Source organism: Macaca nemestrina, unplaced genomic scaffold (assembly GCF_043159975.1).
Source record: "Macaca nemestrina isolate mMacNem1 unplaced genomic scaffold, mMacNem.hap1 Scaffold_67, whole genome shotgun sequence".
NCBI classification, from domain to species: domain Eukaryota; kingdom Metazoa; phylum Chordata; class Mammalia; order Primates; family Cercopithecidae; genus Macaca; species Macaca nemestrina.
The window spans coordinates 139705-162831 of record NW_027257834.1 but is presented as its reverse complement, the minus strand read 5'-3'; the positions used below and the strand labels follow the sequence as shown (position 1 = coordinate 162831).

The 23127-nt window shown below is 46.0% G+C and overlaps 1 protein-coding gene across 2 annotated transcripts in view; it reads left to right on the top strand.

The window, feature by feature from the left end:
* Nucleotides 1–4589, top strand: part of LOC139361593 (disco-interacting protein 2 homolog C-like) — a 190779-nt gene extending 186190 nt beyond the window's left edge. Inside the window, exon 7 of one of the 2 annotated variants that reach the window (XM_071090193.1) lies at nt 4493–4589. In XM_071090193.1, the coding sequence (XP_070946294.1) occupies nt 4493–4551 (59 nt within the window). In that variant the 3' untranslated portion in view covers nt 4552–4589. Of the gene's footprint in view, nt 1–2733; nt 3705–4492 lie in introns of those variants that run through there. The other variant, XM_071090195.1, reaches the window with a different exon arrangement.
* Nucleotides 4590–23127: the final 18538 nt, after the last annotated feature.

Below are 23127 nucleotides of genomic sequence, written 5' to 3'. Positions count from 1 at the left end.
CATCCCATTTGAGAGCTGGTGGTGATCACCCCATCCTGTGAGATTCAAGTATAATAATTATCTGGAATCCCCCATCTTCAGATGAGAAGACCCAGCAGCCCTGACAATGTCTTCTGGAAACTGGATTTTGTTTGAAGGGTGAACTGACTTCAAGTTTCTATTTTCACGTATTGTCCTTCCTACGTGCCTCCTGGGGTTTTTCCCTTCCTCCCAATCTACATTAACCTGATGATAACAGCCAGCTATGTTTTCTAGAATTCCCCTAAATTGACTCATACCAAATACTGAATACAGTAGATTGGGAGGGTTCATTAAATCACGATAGAGCAACCTAAAGAAGGAAAGTAGACACCTTTGTTCTTAAAGGGTCTTCAGCCATCCCACCCTGGAGAAGGTTGCTGATTGCCTCTTCTCCTCAGGCAGTCTTGTTACTATGCATCACTTTTTTTTTTTTTTTTTTTTTTTTTTTTTTTTTGAGATGAAGTCTCCCTCTGTCACTCAGGCTGGAGTGCAGTGTCATGATCTTGGCTCACTGCAAGCTCCATCTCCCAGGTTCAAGTGATTCTCCTGCCTCAGCCTCCCGAGTAGCTGGACTACAGGTATGTGCCACCACAGCCAGCTCATTTTTGTATTTTTGGTAGAGACAGGTTTCACAATATTGGTCAGACTGGTCTTGAACTCTTGACCTCGTGATCCATCCACGTTGGCTTCCCAAAGTGCTAGGATTACAGGCGTGAGTCACCACACCCGGCCTGTATCACTTTTTATGCCTCATCTTCATCCTTACAGCTTCTCCTTCCTAGGGGCCTCAACTCCCAACCCCGGAGTAAGGGTCACAACTGTCCATCTTCATGCAACACAGCTTACTTCCCCTTCTTCTCCTCCCCACCATGCCCTATGGGTTGCTTTTCTACAACCAGAATGGAGCCCCAAAGAGATCTGCTAAACTAAGACAGTTCTCAGCCCTGAGAGAAAAATCTACTTCCCAGTTCTCAGTCCCGCTAAACTATTGTTAAGATAAAGAAGGACCATGATAAATCCTATTGGCTAAGAGAAGAACGTTCTCCAGGTTGCCATAGGATAAGAGAGGAGGTGACAGAATCTGCAGCCATTTGGTAGAATATGTGATATGTGAATCATTCTGAGGAATATGTTAAAATTCTGTAGTCATATCTTGGAAAATGGTATTTCCAGCAGAGGGAATAATGTAACAAAAAACCCAGGCAGAAAACAAATGAGTGTGTGTGGAGAACAATAATAATGTGTTGTGAATGAAGGATTCCGTGTCATGAGTGAGAAATGGCTGACCGAAAGTAGGGAGATGCAGATAGGAAAATACCACGGGAAGACTGAACATCGCATCAAGTGATTTAGGTGATTCTGCCTGCAGTGCAAATATTTTGGGCTCTGAAGTGAAGTCATCAAAAGGTATACGTCTGTCATGGAGGATTGGTCTAGATAGCCTCTCAGATCCCACTTGGCTTTGAGATCCTTGATTCTGGGTCACACCTGCGGGTCTGGAGGGCAGTTCTTCAGGGTCATGAAGGAAGGATTCCAGGAGGCTGAAACACGAAGGACATTCAGGTGACCACATCAAGAAATCGAGTGGGGTAACAAGAACCTGAACTAAAAGGAATGCAGTGTAAATATGAAGGAGAAAGAGGAAATGGGGAACTGATTAGAAACGATAAGTAGAGAAAAAGGGGAATATGTGATCCCAAGGTTTAGAACAGTATTTGTAAGTTATAGTCCCGTAACTTCTTGCATAAACAGTATCTATGAGAGTCATTTTAAAAAGAAGAGCAAACTTCCAAGTTCCACTGAAAGACACCAGCATCTCTGTGGAGTGAATTGGGGAAAGAGAATGAAGAGGTCTGTTCAACTTTTAGACACGCAAAATGTGAATTGAATTGCATGAGTGACATCAACAGTGTGAAGATGTTTAGCAGGAGCTCTTTTTTCTCTTTTTGGCCTATGGTATTTAATCCTTCTATCATCATTATCGTCCTTTCTCTAATTTAGTGTCTTTGAACCTTTATTCAAAAATCCACTACGTATATGTAACATGTTTGTGAGATTATTACTAGACCCTCTAGGAGGTTTCATTAACCCAGTTTTCTCTTATTATACCAATACCACACTATCTTGATAGTTCAGGTAAGTCCTCCACCTTTGGGTTCTTTAAATTTCCAGACACATTTTGGAATCCGCTAGTTCATTTCTACTGGAAAAAAAAAAAAAGATTTTATTTTTAATAAAAAATAAAATCATGCTGGGATTTGGATTGGAATTGCATTAAACCTCTGATCCACAAGGGCAGAACTGACATCTTAACAATATTGAGCCTGCTGATCCATGAACTTAGTATATAATTTCATTTATTTAGTTATCTCAGCATCACTGCGGGCTGTTCAGTGTATAGATCTTACACATCTTTTGTCAGATTTAGTCTGAAGTATTTCATGTTTTGATGTGCTATAAATAATATTGCTTTGTTAATTTCCATTTCCAATTATTTCTTTGCCAGTGTATAAAGACATAAATATTGCTTGTGTGTTCAGCTTGTATCTTGCAAACTTTCCAAAGTCACTTATTAGTAAGTAACTTCTTCTTATTAGTTTTAGTGGCTTTTTGTGATTTCAGGAGATTTTCCACACAGGTGATCATGTCACCTGCAGATACAGATACTTTTACATCTTATTTTCTAATAAGAGTGCATTTTATATATTTCAGCTTACCTTATTGCACTGACTAGATTCCAGAACAATGCTGAAAAGCAGTGAGAAAAAAGTCATCAGGTGGGATGGTAAATACAGCCCTTGTTCTTCCATTTTGACCTGAAGCACCCAGTGTGATCATTTTGTCATTTGATTTTTGTGAGGACTTTTTGTTTCCATTTGTTTCCTTTATTTTTAAAAAATACACTATCTTTTAGGCAGTTTCACGTTCACAGAAAAATTGAGGGAAAGGTGCAGAGAGTCCTTCTATATGCCTTCTCTTCCCCCACATGCACACCCTCCCCCACTAACAACTCTCCTGCCCAGAGGGAGCATTTGTAACAACTAAAGAACCTACGTTGACATATTGTCACCCAGAGTCCACAGTTTACATGAGGGCTCCGTCTTGGTGCTGGTTCTATGGGTTTGAACAAATGTGTCATGACATGTATCCACCATGATGGCATCGTACACAGCAGTTGCACTAAAATCCTAAAAACCTCATCTCTCCCTCTTCCCAACACTTGGGAACCATGGATATTTTCACACCATAGTCGGGCCTTTTTCGAAATGTCCTTTAGTTGGAAGCTTACAGTATTTAGTCTTTTCTGATGGGCCTCTTTTGTGTAGCTGTGCATGTTTAAAGTTCCTACGTGTCTTTTCATGGCTTGATAGCTCACTTCTTTTCAGTGCTAAAGAATATTCCATTGTCTGGATATATCACAAGTTAGTTATCCACTCACCTAGTGAAGAACATTTTGGTTTCTTCGTTGCCTCCAAGTTTGAGCAATTATGAATAAAGCTTCTATAAATGTCCATGTGCAGGATTTTCTGTGAACACAAGTTTTCAACTCTTTTGGATAAATACTGGAGTGCAATTGCTGGATCACATGTTAAGAGGATATCTCGTGCCCATCAATGATACAGTGGATACACAAAATGTGGCACGTATATACCACGGAATACTATGCAACCATAAAAAAGAATGGGTTCCTGTCCTTTGCAGGGACATGGATGAAGCTAGAAGCCATCATTCTCAGCAAACTAAAAGAGGAACAGAAAACCAAACACCGCATGTTCTCATTCATAAGTAGGAGTTGAACAATGAGATCACATGGACACAGGGAAGGGAACGACACACACGGGGGCCTGTTGGGTGGGGACAAAAGGAGGGAGAGCATTAGGACAAATACTTCATGCAAGCAGGGCTTAAACCCTAGATGATGGGTTGACAGGTGCAGCAAACCACCATGGCACATGTATCCAAGAACTTAAAAATTAAAAAAAAAGTAGAGTTGGGTAAGACAATGTGATAATTTTAAAAACACTAAACATGTCATACCCACTTCCCCACCTCCAAGTGCTTTCAACAGCATGCCATCGCTGTTATTAAGAGAATAAAGCATCTACCATCATCTCCCAGCCCCTGCCTGCCTGCCTGCATTCTTGTGCCACTTTCTCCCGTGCTTACTTCCTTGCACGTGCCTGTTTCCTGCTGCACGAGGCATTCTGCATGCACCCCCATCTCTGTTTAGACCGTGGTGTTCCTACACTCCAACCCCCTCAACAATCAACCTCTACTTCTCTCCAGACTGCAAGTGGATCATACCTTCCAGAATGCATCGATTTTCTACCTCTTATCTCAAGATACACCAGGTTCTTTTACAGCATAAATTTAGAGAATCCCGCTTCCCTTTCTTTGGTGCGCTTTCCTCAATTCTTCATCAGAAACCCATTAGAGTGATTGTCATATTAGTGTCCATTCTCCCCATCAGGCCGCAGGTTCGTGAGCAGGGGCCACGGTCATGTTGGTGAACCATGGTATTCTCAGTGACTATCCATGTGCTTACAAAGTATTTGCTGAATGAGTCAATGGGTCTGCAGTTCCAACCAAAGCTAGAAGCTTGACTTTGGAAGAATGAAAGTAGATGACATCGCCAAAGCAGACCCTATAGCATGAGAAAAGAAGGGAAGAACGGAGGCAAAGCTGAAGGATGAATATCGGCACAGGAGTAGGTGAGAGTTCCAGAAATGCTGGGTTTTCACGTGTTTTTATTTACTTCATATCTGTGTTTCCGTCCCTGTGTAGTGTGACCCTCATATCCCTCTCAATTACTACATTTCTTTACTGACAACGACAGAGGTGGTGCATTGGACACACTACTAACCAGCATACTCTCTCGGACTTGCAAGAAAATGTAGGAAAACAATCTAGAAATGGTATCTCAGAAGAAAAAAAAAAATCAAAAATATGAGAGTAAATGTGGGAAAAAAATCAATGTTTAAAAACAACTTCCCAACATATTTAGGAATCTCTGGGACCTAAAATTTCATCAGGACTCCCCACACTTCTTTTTACATTGCTGTGTCTGCGCGCGTGTGTGTGTGTGTGTTCAACAGAAAACTACAAAAAAAAAGCTACTGCTAGAACAATGCTACTACAGGGGAGAAAAATGTAATCTTTTCTTCCACCCATCTTAGCTTCATTGGCTGGGGTTCCTATAACCATATGAACCCCATAAAAAGCAAACCGAGGCTTATTAGCATGTATATTTCATATATACATGGGAGATACACAGGGAATGAGGGAATCTCAAAGAGACAGCTCAGAGCTTTATTTTATATAACATCTTCAACAAGGATAATAAATGTTTATAGAAGTGCCAAGACAAAGTAAAAGGACTTTGGGTCACTGGGGGCAACAAATTGTGGGAAGGCCAATAAATGATAGATTTTTGTGTAAATTCCTCTGGTGCTGTTTCCCGAACGATAAGGGTCTGAAGTTGTCTGCAGAGATTGACCTGCGTCCTTTCTGGCAGAGAGGGGAGAAAGGGCACTTTTTTCTTTGTATAATATGATTATGTTGTGTGCTTTTCAGAAAATAGAGGGAAGGCCAGAGCGCTTCTTAATTGCCTTCAGCTCAAAATATTTTAGCATGGAGTGTTTTCTCTGCACTATTCCTGCTGCAGATATCTTTAAAGGCATCAGTCGCATCCTAAACACTACTTGTGGGGAAATATTGAGCAGAACTGGAATGAAATATATAATTCAGTCCCACAGAATCTGAGCCACAGGACACAGAGAACTGCCTGGGAGTCAAAGCAGACAGTGAGCAGCTGACATTCTAAGAGGCTCCTTCCAGTAGGTCGGCGCATAAACTCAAGTTCTTTTCACAGATTTGTCTGTGTTTCTTTTCTTCAAAAAAAAAAAATATATATATATATCTATATATATATATATCCCTGTAGCTAAAATGCCTACTTCATAGTGCAAGAAAAACAACATCTGGAGCCTTTGGCAGAAGCAGCAAAGACCCAAGCAGCCTGGTGGTGTCCGGCGGGGACAGCCCACGAGATCCATCAGCATGTGGCCCTGCGAGCTGCCACCAGTAACATGTTTACATGCTAATGAATGTCAGGCTCATTTAGAACAAATTTGCATCCATCAAAGTCAAACAGCGAGCAGAGCAGCACATTTTCCTGTGTGTCAGTGGCCCCTGAGATACCAGGGAGAACTTGAATTGCCTGACCCCTTCAACTTCCAAGCATCCCAGAGAGAAAAGGCAGACCCCAGGAAAGGACTGTGCTGGAAACTATTTGTTCTTACAGATGTCCGGAGTAGTCTTGCGACTGACCCAAAGACTCCCCTCTAAGGGTGGGGGATACCTAGGGTAGGTGAAGTTGAATGTGCTGCCTTCTAAGACCTTCCTTCTAAGGGAGGGTGGGGGAGACCTAGGGTAGGTGGAGGTGAGCCGTGCGGGCAGGATCTTTCTTCTAAGGGAGGACGAAGTGTGCTTTGCTAGACTCTACCCTTGAGTCTCAGCTTGGCCGACCGAGATGGGAGCAAGTCACTTCTATCCTATGATTCTGGGCGTCCTCATCTGTCATGGAAGCTTTGGTTCGATGAGCTTAAAGTCACTCCAGTTGCAAAGCTGTGTGACTTGTAGATACATGCCAGTGTGAATGACTCACTTCACTTTAACAAGTTGCACAGATAGCCAGGCTTCTCCCTTAGATCAGTCAGGAGGCCCCAGAAGACTTTGTCACAGACAAAGAGGTGATTAAAAGGAGTCACTGACGGGATTCTTTGGAGATCGGTGGGCAGGGCCCAAAGGGAAGTGAGAATAGCACTCCCCAGATCATGGGCAAGGGATGCCTGGGGAGGGGCTGCTAACGTGGACAGGCATGACTAAGAGAGGAGGGAGGACAGCTCCTCTCCCTCCTCCACCTTCTACCTGCTGCCAGCAATGAATCCAACCAGCAGCCCTAGGCCAGGCCAGGCTCCCAGAGTCAGAGCCAGGAAGAAGCCAGGCACCTGGTGAAGCCACTAGTCCCCATCAACACCAAGGGTGCAGTAAGAATTTTGATGGAAATATTTAAAAACTCATTCGACAACTTCCTATCTCCCCAACCAGCCTCTACATATGATTCCACCTTTTCCAACTACTGAGCGGTCATCAGGGGTGTCACAGGGGTGGGGCTGCCTGCTTTGCCCAGGGCCCGGGGCCCGAGACCCTCCAACCTTTGGAGGTCTGGGGTCCCCTCTCCCCTCCCTGGCAGCAACTGTCTTCTCTGCTGTCAAATTGTCACTTCTATCCTCCCACAAAACATGAGAATTTAAGACGGGATTTTGGTGGGGACACAGCTAAACCATATCAAAGGGGGGACCTGGGACTCCCTCATGGGGCTCTGGCATGAGCTTGGGTGACACAAGTTTATAAGACCCCATCTGCTTCAGGTTTAATTACATACCCCAAGATTCCCAGGTTGTAGTCCTAACCCAGGACCTCAGAATGTGTCTGTATGTGGAGATAGGCCTTTTAAAGAGGTGATGAAGGTAACGAAGTCATTAGGACTGATGCCCTTGTAAGAAGAGATCAGGACACACACATCTATAGAGTGACAACCGCACGAGGACACAAGAGAAGATGCCATCTGAAAGTCAAGGAGAGAGGCCTTAGGAGGAGCCAGCCCTGAACTCACCTTGACCTTAGACCTCCAGACTACAGAACTGTGGGAAATACATCTCTGTTTTTTCACAAAACTGCCTGTGGCAGCCCAACCAGAGCCATGTGCCATCTTTGGTTCTCAGAAATTCCACTTGTTTTTATGCTCCTGGATTTTAGGAGGCCCCTGGATGACCAGTATGTGGCTAAAGTTAGAGAAGGAATTACTGGTGTAAGAGAGCCCCACACATCTCTGAGCGGACACCGTACAGCCCATGAGATATTGGGTGTAATATCACCTTCTCTTCCCTAGGATATTAAGAACTATATCACAGGAGGGGCGTACGGCCGCAGCCCCTGCGTTACTGGGAGCAATAGCATCTTTTCCCCCTCTCAATATAAGGAACAATATCCCAGGGTGGGTGTACATCCCCTGTGATATTGGGCTTAATGTCATCGTCTCCCAATGCGGATATTGAGCATAGTGTCACAGGGGGGTGTATACCTTCTTTGCTATCGGGAATAATATCCTCTCCCCTCAGGATTGTAGGCAAAATATCGAAGGGATTTTACAACTCGTGTGATATGGGCAGTAATATCATCTTCTCCCCACCTAGATGTTAGGAACTCTATCACAGGCGGCCGTACACTTCTTGTGATATTGGGAGTCATATCATCCTCTCCCATCATCGATATTAAGAACAATATTACAAAGGAGGTGTACACTCCCTGCCATATTGAGAGTAATATGCTCTCCCCTTCGGAATATTAGGAACAATATCGCAAGAGGTGTGTACAACCCCTGCGATATTGGGAGTAATATCATCCTCTCCCCCTGCATATAGAAAACAATATTACAGGAGGATGTACACCCCCCTCCTGTATTGGGAGTCGTATCATCCTCTCCCACCCAGGATATAAGGAACAAGACGACTGAACGGATGTACACCCACTGCCATAGTTTCAATAATGACATCCTCTACCCCCTGGCTGTTAGGAATAACATCATAGAGGGGTGTACACTTTCTTTGATATCGGGAGTAATATCCTCTCCCCGCCGGATATCAGGAAAAAGTCTATTAATTATTATTATTATTTTGTTTTGTTTTGTTTTTTGAGACGGAGTCTCGCTCTGTCGCCCAGGCTGGAGTGCAGTGGCGCGATCTCGGCTCACTGCAAGCTCCGCCTCCTGGGTTCACGCCATTCTCCTGCCTCAGCCTCCTGAGTAGCTGGGACTACAGGCGCCCGCCACCGCGCCGGGCTAATTTTTTGTATTTTTAGTAGAGACGTGGTTTCACCGTGGTCTCGATCTCCTGACCTTGTGATCTGCCCGCCTCGGCCTCCCAAAGTGCTGGGATTACAGGCGTGAGCCACTGCACCCGGCCGATTTATTAATATTAATAAATATGAGAAAAATTAAGAGTAATCATCGATATTAATAATTACAATAAAGATAGTAAAATACTAAAAATGTTAACGATTAGCATTAATAATCAATAGTAATATCACTATTAATAATATAATATCAGCAATTAATGTTACTTAAATCAATACTAAGTGATGCTGGTAATAAAATGACAATATTAACAATTAATTTTAAGCATGCATAATCATATATTTAAAATAATTATCCATAACAGTATCCTATTAATATCATTGATAATTGTTAATATCGATCATGGATGTTTAATAATTGATCATATTATTACTCCTAATACCGCAGGGGGTGTACACCTACCTGTGATGTTGTTCCTAATATCCAGGGATAGAGAGCATGGGATGTTGTTCCTAATTATCAAAGGGGGGAGAGCGTAATATTACTCCCAATATGGCAGGGTGTGTACATTCCCCCCAAGGGATTGTTCTTGCCATTCAAAACGAGAGAGGATGACATGACTCCAGATATCGAAGAAAGTGCAAACCCACGTGTGATATTCTTTCTAATATGCAGAAAGGAAGAAGAGGATAGTAATCCTCATACGGCAGGAGGGGTACACTCACTCTGATATTTTTCCAAACATGCAAGGGGGAAAGAGGATAATTGCATTCCCAATATCGCATCAAGGGTTGCACACCCCATGTGAGATGGTCCTTCATAATGTTTCTAGGCGGGAGGGATGATATTACATATATGGCAGAAAGTATACACCCCCCAGGGATACTGTTCCCATGATCCTGGAGGGAAGGGGATGATATTACTTTAAATATTACAGAAGGTGTACACGCCCCCAGTGATATTGTTTCTAATTTTTATGTGGCAGAGGAGGATATGACACCCAATAATGCAAGGAGTAGAAGCAATCCTGGGATATTCTTCTTAACATTCAGGGAGGAAGAGGATGATATTACTCCCAATACAGACGGGTGTACACCCTCTGATAGTGTACACACAGGGTATACACCCATCTGTGAAAGAGTTCATAATTTCCAGAGGGGGAGATGATATTACTCACAATATCATAAACAGGCTGTGAGTCCACCATGGCCCCTAATAGCCAGCGGAAGGAGAAGGGGTGGCTATTAGTCCCCACCTTGTGGGGGGTGTCTCACTAGCTCCTCAACTCTGCCAAGCCTCCACCCGTCGAGTCTGGCCTGGATTCTCACACGCCTGCACAGCCTTCATCTGGTTCATAACTCAGCTCACAAAGGTCCCAGTACCGCGGCAAGGATGGCGGTGGTCACAACTGTGGCCATTTATCCTCTCTGCATCTAGCTCCTCTCCCTGAGGCAACAGCACCTCTGAAGTCACAGTCTGGCCTCCCAACTCTCCCCTCCCGGGCTTCTTGGCGTGTTGCTCTGCTGCACACACCTCAGCAAATACTGCTGATGAGCCAGAATCACCCAGAAATCTCTTAACCTTGATTCTGACTACTTTTGTAATTTGTAATATTTGTACTTCTGGTGTGATTCGAGGAACAACACATTTTAAAATTAGAGAAGATGTGGTTTTTATTCTCCTTTCTACTTGCAACCTTGAAAATTCAAGTAGCAGCAAGGGTTTGTTGAAAGTAACTTCCACCAAATAGAACCTATTACAAAAGTACTACAGAGTGTCAAATAACCACATAGATGTAAAATAGAGATGCAGACACAGATATAGAATCCAATGGTTAAACCAAATTGAGAAATGCTTGCCAGTTTGATAGGACTTCTAAAACTTGACAAAAATGTTGGCTAAGGGATACAAGATGTTATGAGATGAGTGAGATGCTTGGCCTAGAACCACAGGCTCTCTTCTCTTTACAGCAGAAAATCCATAAGGAAGTCAAATCTGAAAGAATCAGGTACCATTGAATGGCATAATCAGTCATCCTTCCCATCCGGGGGCCAGCTGCGGTGACTGGTGGGCCAGTCATTCACCAACATCCATCATCCATCCTCTGGGGCATGGCTACACTTCACTCCCAGGCTCCCTGTCATTATGCAGATTAGGTAAATCATGGCCACTCTTCACCTTAAGCCTCCCCCCGCCACCGTGGCAATCACCCAGTCCCAACCACAGCAAGGACAGCCGTGTTTTTGGGAACGTAGGGAAGGGGTCTGAAAGGAACTTGGATCCCTGAATACCTCATGGAGCAGTCACCAGCCTGGAACATCCTCCCTCATGAGTTTGCAAGAGAGAAAAACTCCTTGGTTCCTCAAGCTACAATACTGCAGAGTCTCAGATCACAGCATCCTTACCTACCCTCGTCAGGAATCGTTCATGCTCATCAAGACATGAGAACAAAACTGCAGTGGCACAGTCACACTCACCCAGAACGCAGACCACCTGCTACTCACATTCATCGTATTAACACCAAAAAGCCGCCGTGGTGGATATCCTGGATGTGGACACTCGGCGGCTTTTTGCTGGAGATGCGCTTTGTGCATTTATCACACGACCATCTTGGCGTCAGGAGGGGCTGCGCAGATGGCAGCTGTACACATCACAGGGAGTCTCACTCACTGGACTCTCAGCCAGCTCCCACTATCAGTGCCCGCAGAGTCCTCTCCTCCGGGAGCACGTGCTTGGACGCCACAGTGACCTGTGGATCCACACAACAGCACTGTGTGCCCCAGAAGCTTAGAAAGTACCACTGCATCAATGCCTCCACAGGTCAGGCCAGGAGCAGAAGCCAACCTCAAACAGTTACGGTCCTCCGTGGGGCTGGTGTCCAGGCAGGAAGGTGGCTCAGTGGCTCTCCTCTCACTGTGGAACCTCCTAGGTCCCCACATGGACAGAACCGAAATAACACGCAACAAACAACAGGAACGAGAACACGACCAGCAGCTTCTGAGATGAGCAAGCTAGGCTGATCATGAGACACCTGATAGGGACGGTGCCAGAGCCCCTCCCAGTGCCCTGTGAGGACAGCGCTGCCAGCATCTCCCTAAAACCAGCCCAAGTCGAGTTAGACTCGAGGCTTCCTAGGAGTGGGCAGATCCATTCAATCTCACAGTCTGAACCTTCTAGGCCGTGTGTTATGGCCCTCATCTCACATATGGGAACGCGGACACTGCACCATAGACCCGGCCCCAAGCCCTGGTTTCTTCTTCGACACCACGCACGAGTACAGTGAGCACTTAGGATCTGGGCATTCACAGAAAATACTGCTTAACTAAAACTTCTGATTTAGAACATGTTTAATTCCTACTCACAGAGCTGAAAGTGTTCTGTCCTAGGAGGCGGCAGTTGTAATTAAGCATGAGAGAAGAAGGGACCAGAGTGGTGCCAAGTATTAAATATGCCTCTAAATCTATTTACCAGGTTGCCATGCTATTGTCACCTGCTTCGTTTTCTGTCCTTAAAAGACTTAACAGTTACTTTTCAAAATAGACAACCTGTTTTACTGATGCTTAGCTATAAAATAGCGAGCTACGTATCCAAAAGGGAGATACGGGAAAACAGAAAATGTCCACAAGCGATCGGGTGGGAGGGCAGCTGCAGCAGCACCTGGCTCTGTTGCGTTGTGAGCCAGCCACATGGGCTGGACAGCTGACTTAGCCACTGAAATTATATCATGTAAGATTTTGTTGCAGTTACTTTGATAAATTCTCCTTCCTGCTATGAAGAGTAAGGTTTGGGTTTTTGTTTTTGTTTTTTTTTTTTTTTTTTTTTGAGTCGGAGTCTCCTGCGTCACCCAGGCCGGAGTGCAGTATTACAATCACGGCTCATTGCAGCCTTGACCTTCTGGCTCAAGCAATCCTCCCACCTCAGCCTTCCAAGCAGCTGGTACCCACAGGCGAGTTTGATTTCTTTGCTAACGAATTCCTAATTCACCTCGCAGCGGGCCTGTCAGCGCCATATGCTTAGACGTCCACCTTGCCGACCGGCCTTGTGGTCTCTAAGGTGGATGCACTCCGGTTGCCCGGGCTCTGCACGCGATGTTGAGTCTCCAAGTCTGCCGTTGTATAAGGGACTGACAGCCCAGAGTGTCTCGACGTGCCACCGTGAGCTGGGCTTTATTCCACAGGGCGACTCTGCTTCCCGTGACGAGATGTAGCATGTGAGCACAGATCAAAGGGTATCAGCAACTAACCCATTCCCCAGGTACCAAGCAGAGGACCAAGAGTTTAGTTCCTTACTTATTTGCTGCGGGCTTGATTCAAAAGAGCTTTCTGGGATCCTAGGGACAAACATCTCTAACTGGTAAGAATTCTGGCTTTAGTAATGGAAGAACCACCTAAGGCCCATTTTGTAACTGCTGTTCTAATCAGAACTTGAAGCCAAAGCGAAAAATAAAAGGGGTGCCAAGATCGTGACACCCCAGTTTGCACAAGGCCAACCAGACTGCTTGAGGGGATGAAAGGAGTAGGATTTTTAAACTGCTGAATTTTGAAAACATGGCTGTAGGCTGGGCACGCTGGCTCACGTCTATAAGCCCAGCACTTTGGGAAGCCGAGGTGGGAGGATTGCTTGAGACTAGGAGTTCAAGACTGACTTGAGTAACACAGCAATAACCTATCTCTTTAAAAAGAAAAAAAAAAAAAGGTTATTAAAATAGTAACAAAAAGGTTAATACAATAAATTACTATATCAACATGGCACCCCCCTGCTGTCAGACGAGGTACAATCTCTATGTCTACGATGAGGTCCGGAGAGAAATGTAACCAGCATCATAGGGAAGGTCGACCCCAAAGCCCCACGGCACTACTCATGTACAGTTTGTTAACCAGCATGAAGTCTCCTCCACAATCAGAAGCCTGCTTTAGAGGAAAGCTGCCCACGGGACCTGGGTGGACTCCAGACGCCGGCCGAACAGAGAGCCCCAACCTGGGGCCCTGCCGGCAGCCTCGACTGGACAGAATGGCCTCATGAGTGTCCTTTCCCACCACAAGCTGCAGACCCTGAGCCAGTCCTGGCTGTGACTGAGGCTGCGCATAAACGTCTGCGCCCAACAGCTCACCTTTGTACATGACACGCCCAGTCTACCTCATTTCAAATGTTACGCTCGCCCCAAGGCGAACATGGATGTTACAGGTTAACTCACTGCATGTGTGCTAGACTTGCCCTGTAAGTGTTCAGACATTGCACGAACCGGATGAGCAAACCCCACTTTCCCTGTAAACTTTCAGACATTCCATGAGCCCGATGAACACACACAGCCAACAAACCCCGGAATGTGTAGCGCCGCGGCCTCCTCCCCTCCTGAGGGGCACGTGCTTCCAGCTCCCCCGAGACCACATTTCCCAAAGCACAGAGTGTTACTCTGAAAATAAAACCTCCTTTTCCCTTCCTTTGTACATCTCGTGGTCATGTTAACAACTATTGCTACAAATGCAGAGAAACGGGGTATCATCCGTGCTGGTCACTGAATTCCTAGCACCAAAGTTTCAGGGCCCCCCAGTCTGAAGGAAGTTTCTATCACCCTAAAGCCAACTCTGGAGACGAAGGCCGAGCTGGGGAAAGGCTGTGTCACCCGCAAATCCACACCACGGGGCCCTCTGCAGTTGTGTGTAAGGAACTCTTGGCCTGTCCTGGGGTTTGGGGAGATCAGGATGCAAGCAGATACCGTACGCTCTGCCACAGGACCGTGAAGTCTGCGGAACCTCAGAGGAACACGGAGACAAATGGCTGCACGAGTCCCACAGGCCGAGCCTCGATGGGCGCCTGTGTCAAGAACACAGACACGCCGGGAGGGACAGCCGATGCAGGCAACGCCTGCAACCCCAGCACGCGGCAGCGTCCAAGTGTGGGGGTCTCTGGCCAGGCTCCACCGCAACTGCCATATTCTGTGGCAAAATTTAAAAAATAGGTTGTAACTAGTTATAACTCTAACTTGTTTTACACATAAACAGAACACAGGGTACCAACAGGCTCCAAAATACTTCGCCTAGAACCAAGTCTAGAATGCAGATGGCTGTCGCTCCGAGTCTGACGAGTCCCCTTGTAGTGTCATAAATCCTAGATCTAGGTGACTAAGTGCTCTTCCTAAACCAGATGGCACCCTGAGGCTCTGAGGGCACCCTCTGTCCCCAGGCCAGTCCATCAGCCCCGGCAGAAGCTTCTAGAGTAAGAGCCTGTGGATTTGTACTGGACGGATGTAAACCAGGCAAAGTCACAGGGGCTCATCCTGGGAGCCCATCCGTTTACCCACTCATGCCCTGGAGAGCCCTGCCCCCAGCTCCACATCCGCAGTCACACTGAACCACAAGAACTGGCTTCTAGGCCCTCAAGCCACTCCCTCTCACCCCTGGACAGAAACTTCTCAAACTGTGAAGCCCAGAGTAGCCTTAACAGGTGGTCCCAGCAGAACTGGCCTCTGCATGAATTGATTTTTTGTGTGTGGGGTGGTGGTTCTTGTTCTGTCACTCAGGCACAGTGCACCATAAACACAGTGGTGCTATCATGGTTCACTGCAGCCTCAACCTGCCAGGCTTGGGTGATCCTCTAGCCTCAGCTTCCCAAGTAGCTGGGACCACAGGTGCACATCACCACTCCTATTCAATTTTTTGTAGAGTCAGGGTGTTGCTATGTTGCCCAGGCTGGTCTCGAATTCCTGGGCTCAAAAGTGAACTGCCTACCTCAGCCTCCCAAGGTGCTGGGATGACTGGTGTGAGCCACTATGCCCAGCCTAGAATTGGTTTTTCTTAAACCTGAGTTTGACACATGAACCCCACTCACATAGATATCAGCAACTCTCACAGCTCGAGGGTTTTTCTGAAACCCGATTCTGTCCGTTCCAGGTCAGTATCTAAGAAAGGGTCAGAACTGACCCTCCCTCAGTGAAGCCTAAGGGCAAATGCAGCAGCATCTGGTAATGAGGGGCGCGCCTTCGTGCCCATTCTGTAGTGTTTCCTGTTAGCTATTTTACCTTAAGCTAAAAATGGTTCCCCTTTACCCGGGACAGGGTGACACAGACAGCAAAACACATGAGATTCAGTGTGATCCCACGCCCATCACTGCTGACCTCAAATTCTTTACTTTTTCGTTTTGCTTCTAGAGTTTGTACTCTCTCCCGGGGTTCCAGGCCTGTGGAGTCAACCAACCATAGATCAAGAACGTTTTTAATGTGTTTGTACTAAACATTCAGATTTTATTATTCATTAAACAACTACTCGCATGGCATGTCCATGGTATAGCTGTTACGAGCAACCCTGACATGACTGTCTGCAGGAGGACGTGCGTATGCCATATGCAAATACCATGCCATTTTATAGCAGGGATCTGAGTGCCCACAGACCTTGGATTCCATAGGCAGTCCTGCTGCCCACCCCCATGGGCACTGTGGAATGGCTATAATAGAAAATATGGAGGTTTAAACAGTTATGTACTAAATCTAATCTTTTGTTAAGAAATTACTGTGTATCACTTGTATTATTTGGAAGTCCTTCCTGGCCCAGAGACTTGACATGTTCTTATCTTTTTGTCCACTGATCTAGTCATTCCAGTAAGTTTATTGAACACAAATCAATTTTACAATTAAATTCTTACAGGAATCACGCTCAATCTGTAAGCTGCTTTGGTTTTTAAAGTGAAATAACCAATAGTTTTGCAAACCAGCTATATCATAGAATAACAGGATAAAGCAGTCCCATGACATGCAAAAACATGGGGTTTCAAAGCTAACCAGTATAAAACACGTTACAAACCTCCAAATATGAAAACGTTTATTCCAGAAGAAAACAAGATGTTCAAAAAAGGCCTTTGCAGAAAAGCACTTTCCCCTTCATTTTTCACATGATTTCCAGAAGCTTGTGTTTGGCGATGACCATGAACCAGAAGTAGCATCCGCTGCAACTACTGCCACCGCAACACAGAATATTAAGGCAAAAAAAAAAAAAAAAAAAAAAAAAAAAAAAAAGACACAGCATATTTCCTATTGATGAGAACAGGTAAAGTGTTATAAAATGAGTGTGTTCTAAAGTCAACAATGTTCAAATTCTAGGTCTCCTGCAGACACTAGACGGTAACCTCCAAAGCTTATGTACTTGGTAACGTTCAAGGAGACCAAGTTCAGAGCTGTCACAATGCAGCAGTATCCTCACGCGATTATCTCAGGCGGGTTTGAGGGCAAGTGCCCCCGTCACAGTGGGAAAGCTGCCCAGCCCAGCACTTCCTGAGATCACAGACCTCCGCCCTCCCATGTCTTCAATAGTTCCTTTACACTGGGAACCAGACAGCAAAACCTAAAACAATTCCTCAAATCTCAGAACAGTCTTTAGAGCTCTTTTCCTTGCCCCTTCTCTTACTGAAAAAGCCTGTTTTGTACGCAATCTGTAGTGCTTACCAGAGCTGGGGCGGAAGGAGAACTAGTGTTTGGTAGATCGAGTTTCAAGCGTGGGGAGACCAAGAAGTTCTGGAAATGGATGGCCGTGATCGCGGCACGACAGTGTGAACGCACTTAATGCCACCAAACCATACAATTAAAAATAGAGTGCTATGTAATTTTACCACAATCAAAAGACTAACTGAGAAAACTCATCTATAATTACTGTCATTTCCAACATCTTGCATCCTGTAAGTTGCATTTGCTTTTGGGAATCTTCTGAGCAATCATGAAAGACTAATACCATGTCATCTCTGAAACTCAAAGTCGTTCAAGGGTTTTGATGATAGGAAAGTAGCTGGAAAGCAAAGCATCCATTAGACACGGCAGCCGTGGTAGGACAAACACATGGTAGGAAGGTGGTGGTCATGTTACACACAGATGGGAAGGCTGTGGGGAGCCACAACACCTGATGCTCGGGAGGCACCTGGGCAGGAGCTGAGAATATACCAAACATGTTCGATCACGCAACATTCACGGACCCTGAGTCCAGCCACCGCCGCTGACATCCACTGTGGCCGGGGTGTCCTCTGCCAGAGATATACACCCTGCCGAGGACAGTGTACAGATTAGATGTCAAAGCACAGATATGCTCAGGTCCAGCTGTTCAGATAGAAGCAAACACATTTCCCAGACCGCAGCAGCATCATTCTCCACCTGACTGCACCCCCGTCCCATTTATTCTCGAACCCATCTCTCCCGGACCCGACAGCATGACTCTCCACCTCACTGCACCCCCTTTTATTCTCGAACCCATCTCTCCCGGACCCCACAGCTTGACTCTTCACCTGACTACACCCCGTCCCGTGCATCCCCGCACCTGTGTCTCGGCCCTCACTCACTCCCTCACTTCCTCATTGGGTCAGGAACCAACAATCTACTGTGTGCCTGGTGCACTGAGCCTTATCAGGGGCCTCTGGGACGCATGCCGGGACACGCAACTGGGAACTCCCAGTGCACACGTTGCTCTCCTGCAAGACGCTTGGCTTTTATCTGCGGGAGCCAACACCCACCCCTACAACTGACTGCACGCTTAGAAAAGTCACAGAAGGCCCCTCACCAACCCAGCAGCACCGAAGCCACATCCCACTTGCCTGCTGGCTCCTGAGCCTCCCACTCTGTGATTACTTGCTCCTTTGGTTCCCTGCCTTGAATCCACTGGTTCCTCTCCACACGGGCCTCTTTCCTGTCACCTTCCTGTCAGCAAGCACATGTGTCCAGCCTGATCTTGCTGATGTACTCCAGCTGGCCCTGGACTCGAACCGCGCTGCTGCGGCTTTCCATCAGTGTGGCATCTGCGAGTTACCTCCTGGGAAATGCCAGGTGATGGTAACATCAACTAGGAGGCACCGCTGAGAAGCAGAACGCATAGGTGCGGTGCCCAGAACGTCACGTCCTTGAACAGATGCTCCATGTCTACTCTCCTGGCAGAGCTTCGTTGTAGGAAGGCGGCCATTCCCCCAGTGCTGCTACTTCCAACACCGGGGAAAGCAAGCTTCAGAAACGAACGATGTCAAAGAGGCAGGACCCACCAGCAGGGCTGCCGGCAGCCGGATGACCACAGCCCCAGCGTTCCCCAGCCACCATTGCTGACAGCCCAGGCTCCAGAAACGCACGGCTTCAACCTTTGGAATAAAAACCCTCCCAAGCCAACTATTATTTTCAACAATGGGATTGGGGAGTGGGGTGTTCTAACCCTGCCTCTCTCGACAGCACAGATCATCAGATCCCAGTTCTTATAGGATTGGGGAGTGGGTGGGGGGGTTCTAACCCTGCCCCCCCTTCATAGAAAATAACTGGGGTCTGATGATCTGTGCTAGGTCAGCACTTTGCTTCCGCCACATGCAGTCCTCATCAGCACCAGGAAAAGTCAGAAGCGTTGAGTGATGACACCAATACCAACACATGCGGTTCTGGCGGCTCCGGTAACTGGCTGCACAGATACAACCCGACAGTGGTGAGATCCACGGACATCACCAGTTTTCCCAAGGATTGTGTTCCTGAATCTTCTGCGTTCGGAATAACGGTCTTGTTTGCCAGGCCTGAGCCATGCTTCCCTCTCACCTGTCCTCTGCCTTCACCAGCTTCGTGCGCGTTTCCAGGCAAGTGTTTGTGCAGGTGCTATCACTTATTTCCACAGTGAGAATATACACAGACACCACACAGAAATGGGCAACCCCGTTCGGAGCTGTGCAGGGACATCTAACTCATCAGATGTGCCAAATTCCTGTTGCCATGGAAATTTAACTAAACTAATGTTGCTTTGACCTCATCTCTTACTGCACCACTAAAGATCATCCGGGTAAGAGGAATGTGCCTCTGCATAGCATTCAGCTCATGTTTACATGTCGGTTTTTCCTGAATATGGTTATGTGAGATAGAAATCAGTAAGATGGGCTGTAACATCTAGTATAGGATCATTGTGTCACCTAGGCTCAAACACTTCAAGATCCTCAGAAAATGAAGTTTAACTCTGGGGACGTGAGTTACATAGTAACTTGTTTTGGATACTGTCTCTTTCGCCATCTAAATGTCAACACCAAAGAAGGTCTTGAGTTCCTTTTGAAATTGAAAGGAATTTACAAACCATAAAAGCCCCAATATTAAAGGATACAATTCAGTCTGTTTAGCGTATTCTCAAAGCTGCACATCAACCACTAGTATGTAATTCTGGGACTTTTTCACCACGGACCAAAGAAACCTTGAACCCATTAAGAGTCAGCACCTGCTCCTTCCTTCCGCCAGCCCCCGGCAATCGCCAGCCAACTTCCATTTCTCTGGATTTGCCCATTCTGGACACCTGTTGTGAGGAGAATCGTACAGTGCGTGACCTTTGGCGTGACCTTCGGTGCTGGCATCTTTCACGTCCAAGGTGAGTGGAATTCTCACAATGAGTGACCTGTTGACACCTGGACTGTTTCTACTACTACGAATGCTGATGCTATGAAGATTCTTGCATAAGATTTTTTTTGTAAAAGTGTTTTCAGTTTTCTTGGGCATATGACTAGGAGTGAAATTGCTGGGTCGTCCGGTGATTTCATATTTAACTTTTCTGAGGAACTGCCAGACTTTTCCACATCAACTGTACCATTTTACTTCCCCTCCCACTAGCAATATGTCAAGACTTCAGTTTTCCCAAATTCACCACGTCACTGTCCAATACTGGGGTTTTACCCCTCCCGGTGGTTGTGAAGTGGTATCTCACAGTGGTTTTGATTTCCATTTCTAAGATGATGAATTCTGGTAACCATCTCATGTGCTTTTTAAGGCATTTATATGTCTTTCTTTGGAGAATGTCTATTCAAATCCTTTGTCCATTTTTAAATTGGATTTTTATTAAAAGTTTTTAAATATATTCTTGATATCAGGCTCTCATTGTGACAATGTATCCTGTTCTGTGGGTTATCTTTTAACTTTAATAGTATCCTCTGAAATGAACATTTTAATTTTGATACTGTCTTTCCCTTCAGTTGCTTGTTACAGCTTTAGACGTCTCAGCCAAGGAAACATTGCCTAATCCAACGTAACCGTTTCTCCAGAATTCTCCTCTAAAGGTGTCATGAGCTGAACTGTCCCCCGCCCCCTCTCCAAGATTCCCATGTTAAAGTCACAACCCCAGAAACTCAAAATGTCACTGTATTTAGATACAGGGCCTTTAACTCGGCAATTTAGGTCCCATGAGATCTTAAGAGTGGGCCCTGATCCAGTATGACTGGTGTTCTTTTAAGAGAATTTAGACACAGTCCTCAGTGCTGCACGCACATAAAAGAAACCTGTGAGGACACAGAGAGGACGCCATCTACACAGCATGGAGTGAGGCCCCGGAGAATCCAACCCTGCCTGCACCTTGATCCCAGGCTTCCAGTCTCCAGGAAAAAGGAAATAAGATGTTGTTGTTTAAGCCGCATGGTCTGTGGTGTCCGTTATGGTACCCAGCAGACTGACAGAATGGGTCTCACAGTCGGCTCCTTACATTGGATCCATGTTGAGCTTTGCCTGTAGGGTGAGGAAGGGTCCAGTCCATCCTTTTCCATGTGGATACCCCAGTTGTCCCAGCACCATTGAGTTGTGAAAGGAAAAAAGAAAAGCAACCCTTACCGTCCTTTCTCCACCAACAGATTAGAAGATACACTGAAGAATCGTGGACAATTTTGTCGGTTTAAGCCAGTGGTTTTCAAACTTTTAAGTCTCAGGAACCCTTGGCACTTTATTAAAGAGCACAGAAAAGCTTTCTTATCAGGCCGGGAGTGGTGGCTGCTCATGCCTGTAATCCCAGCACTTTGGGAGGCAGAGGCAGGTGGATCACTTGAGGTCAGGAGTTCGAGACCAGCCTGGCCAACATGGTGAAACCCCATCTCTACTAAAATCCAAAAATTAGCCTGCATGGTGCCGAACACCTGTAAGTACCAGCTACTAGGGAGGCTGAGGCACAAGAATCACTTGAACTCAGGAGGCAGAGGTGAAAGTGAGCTGAGGTCACACCACTGCACTCCAGCCTGGGTGGCAGAGCAAGACTCCGTCTCAAAAAAAAAAAAAAAAAAAAAAAGTAACAATTTAGTTCATTTTATAAGGATAAAGTCATTACATCTTAACACAGTCTTAAAGAAGAAACCACTTTCGAAAATAAGCAGCAGCATGACAACAGTTTGTGCTGCTGTGAAAACACCTAACATCTCTGCACCTCAGACAGCAGGGTTCTCATGCCTGCATCTGCGTTCAGTGGGCTGCAGAGCCGTGGCTGAAGTTTATGAAGAAAGTCCGACCCCATGCTGATATACAATTAGGAAGCAGTATTTTCACTGTGTTTTCAGATCACTTTAGGAATTCTCTGCTGCCAAATATAACAAGTGGCACTTCCGTACAGGCTGTCTGCAACACAGTCTGTGCTCTGGTCATTGGACCTTTCTGCCCCAATTCCTTCTAAGTCGACTGGTCCGTCCTGCAATTGAATGGCTTTTACCAGCACACGATTTTGTAATCCCACATTGGTTAGATAACACTGATTCAGAGTTATGAGCAGCTTCCACATTTCGTTATATGTAAAAACAAAAAAACAAACAAACAAACAAAAAAAACCGCATCAATATCATCATTAATCGCATGAGAAACTGGTAGACACAAGATTTTTATATTTTAATATTCGCTGGAAAGCTCAAATGTCTATCATTGGGAATAATGTAAGGTACTTTCCTTGAAAGTTATTTTGTTCATTTTTCAGGCCACAGCTGCAAATACCTCCATCTGAAGTGACATCTTTTGTAAGTCATTCTTTCTATAAAGGCGGCCGTTAGTGGAAGAAGTGGTTCTGCAGGTTCATAGCTCAGAGGCACCAGTGCTCTCCCAAGATAACCATAAAATCCGCAGAAGACGCACCTGTGCACACTTCCTGTTTCTCACTCACAACGTTCCAGAAGGAACCCTGAATCCCGATGCCGCAGCGGGACTGAAGTTTGCTCTCACCCACACAATAAACCCAGGGAGCTCCCCCAACCCCCACACCCCGAGGCCACAGCCTTGGTCCTCTGTCTGGTCTAGGAGGGCTCCTGCAGCTCCAGGCTAACAGGGAACAGAAGGCACCCACATGTCAGAAAGCCCTCCCAAGGCCTGGCGAGCACTTTTGTTTATGTGCCAGTCAAGTCCGTTTGACAATTCTACAGCCAGCTGTATGGCAGGCAGCGAGGTCCCCAGCAAATACTCAGGGCTCACGTTACTGAGG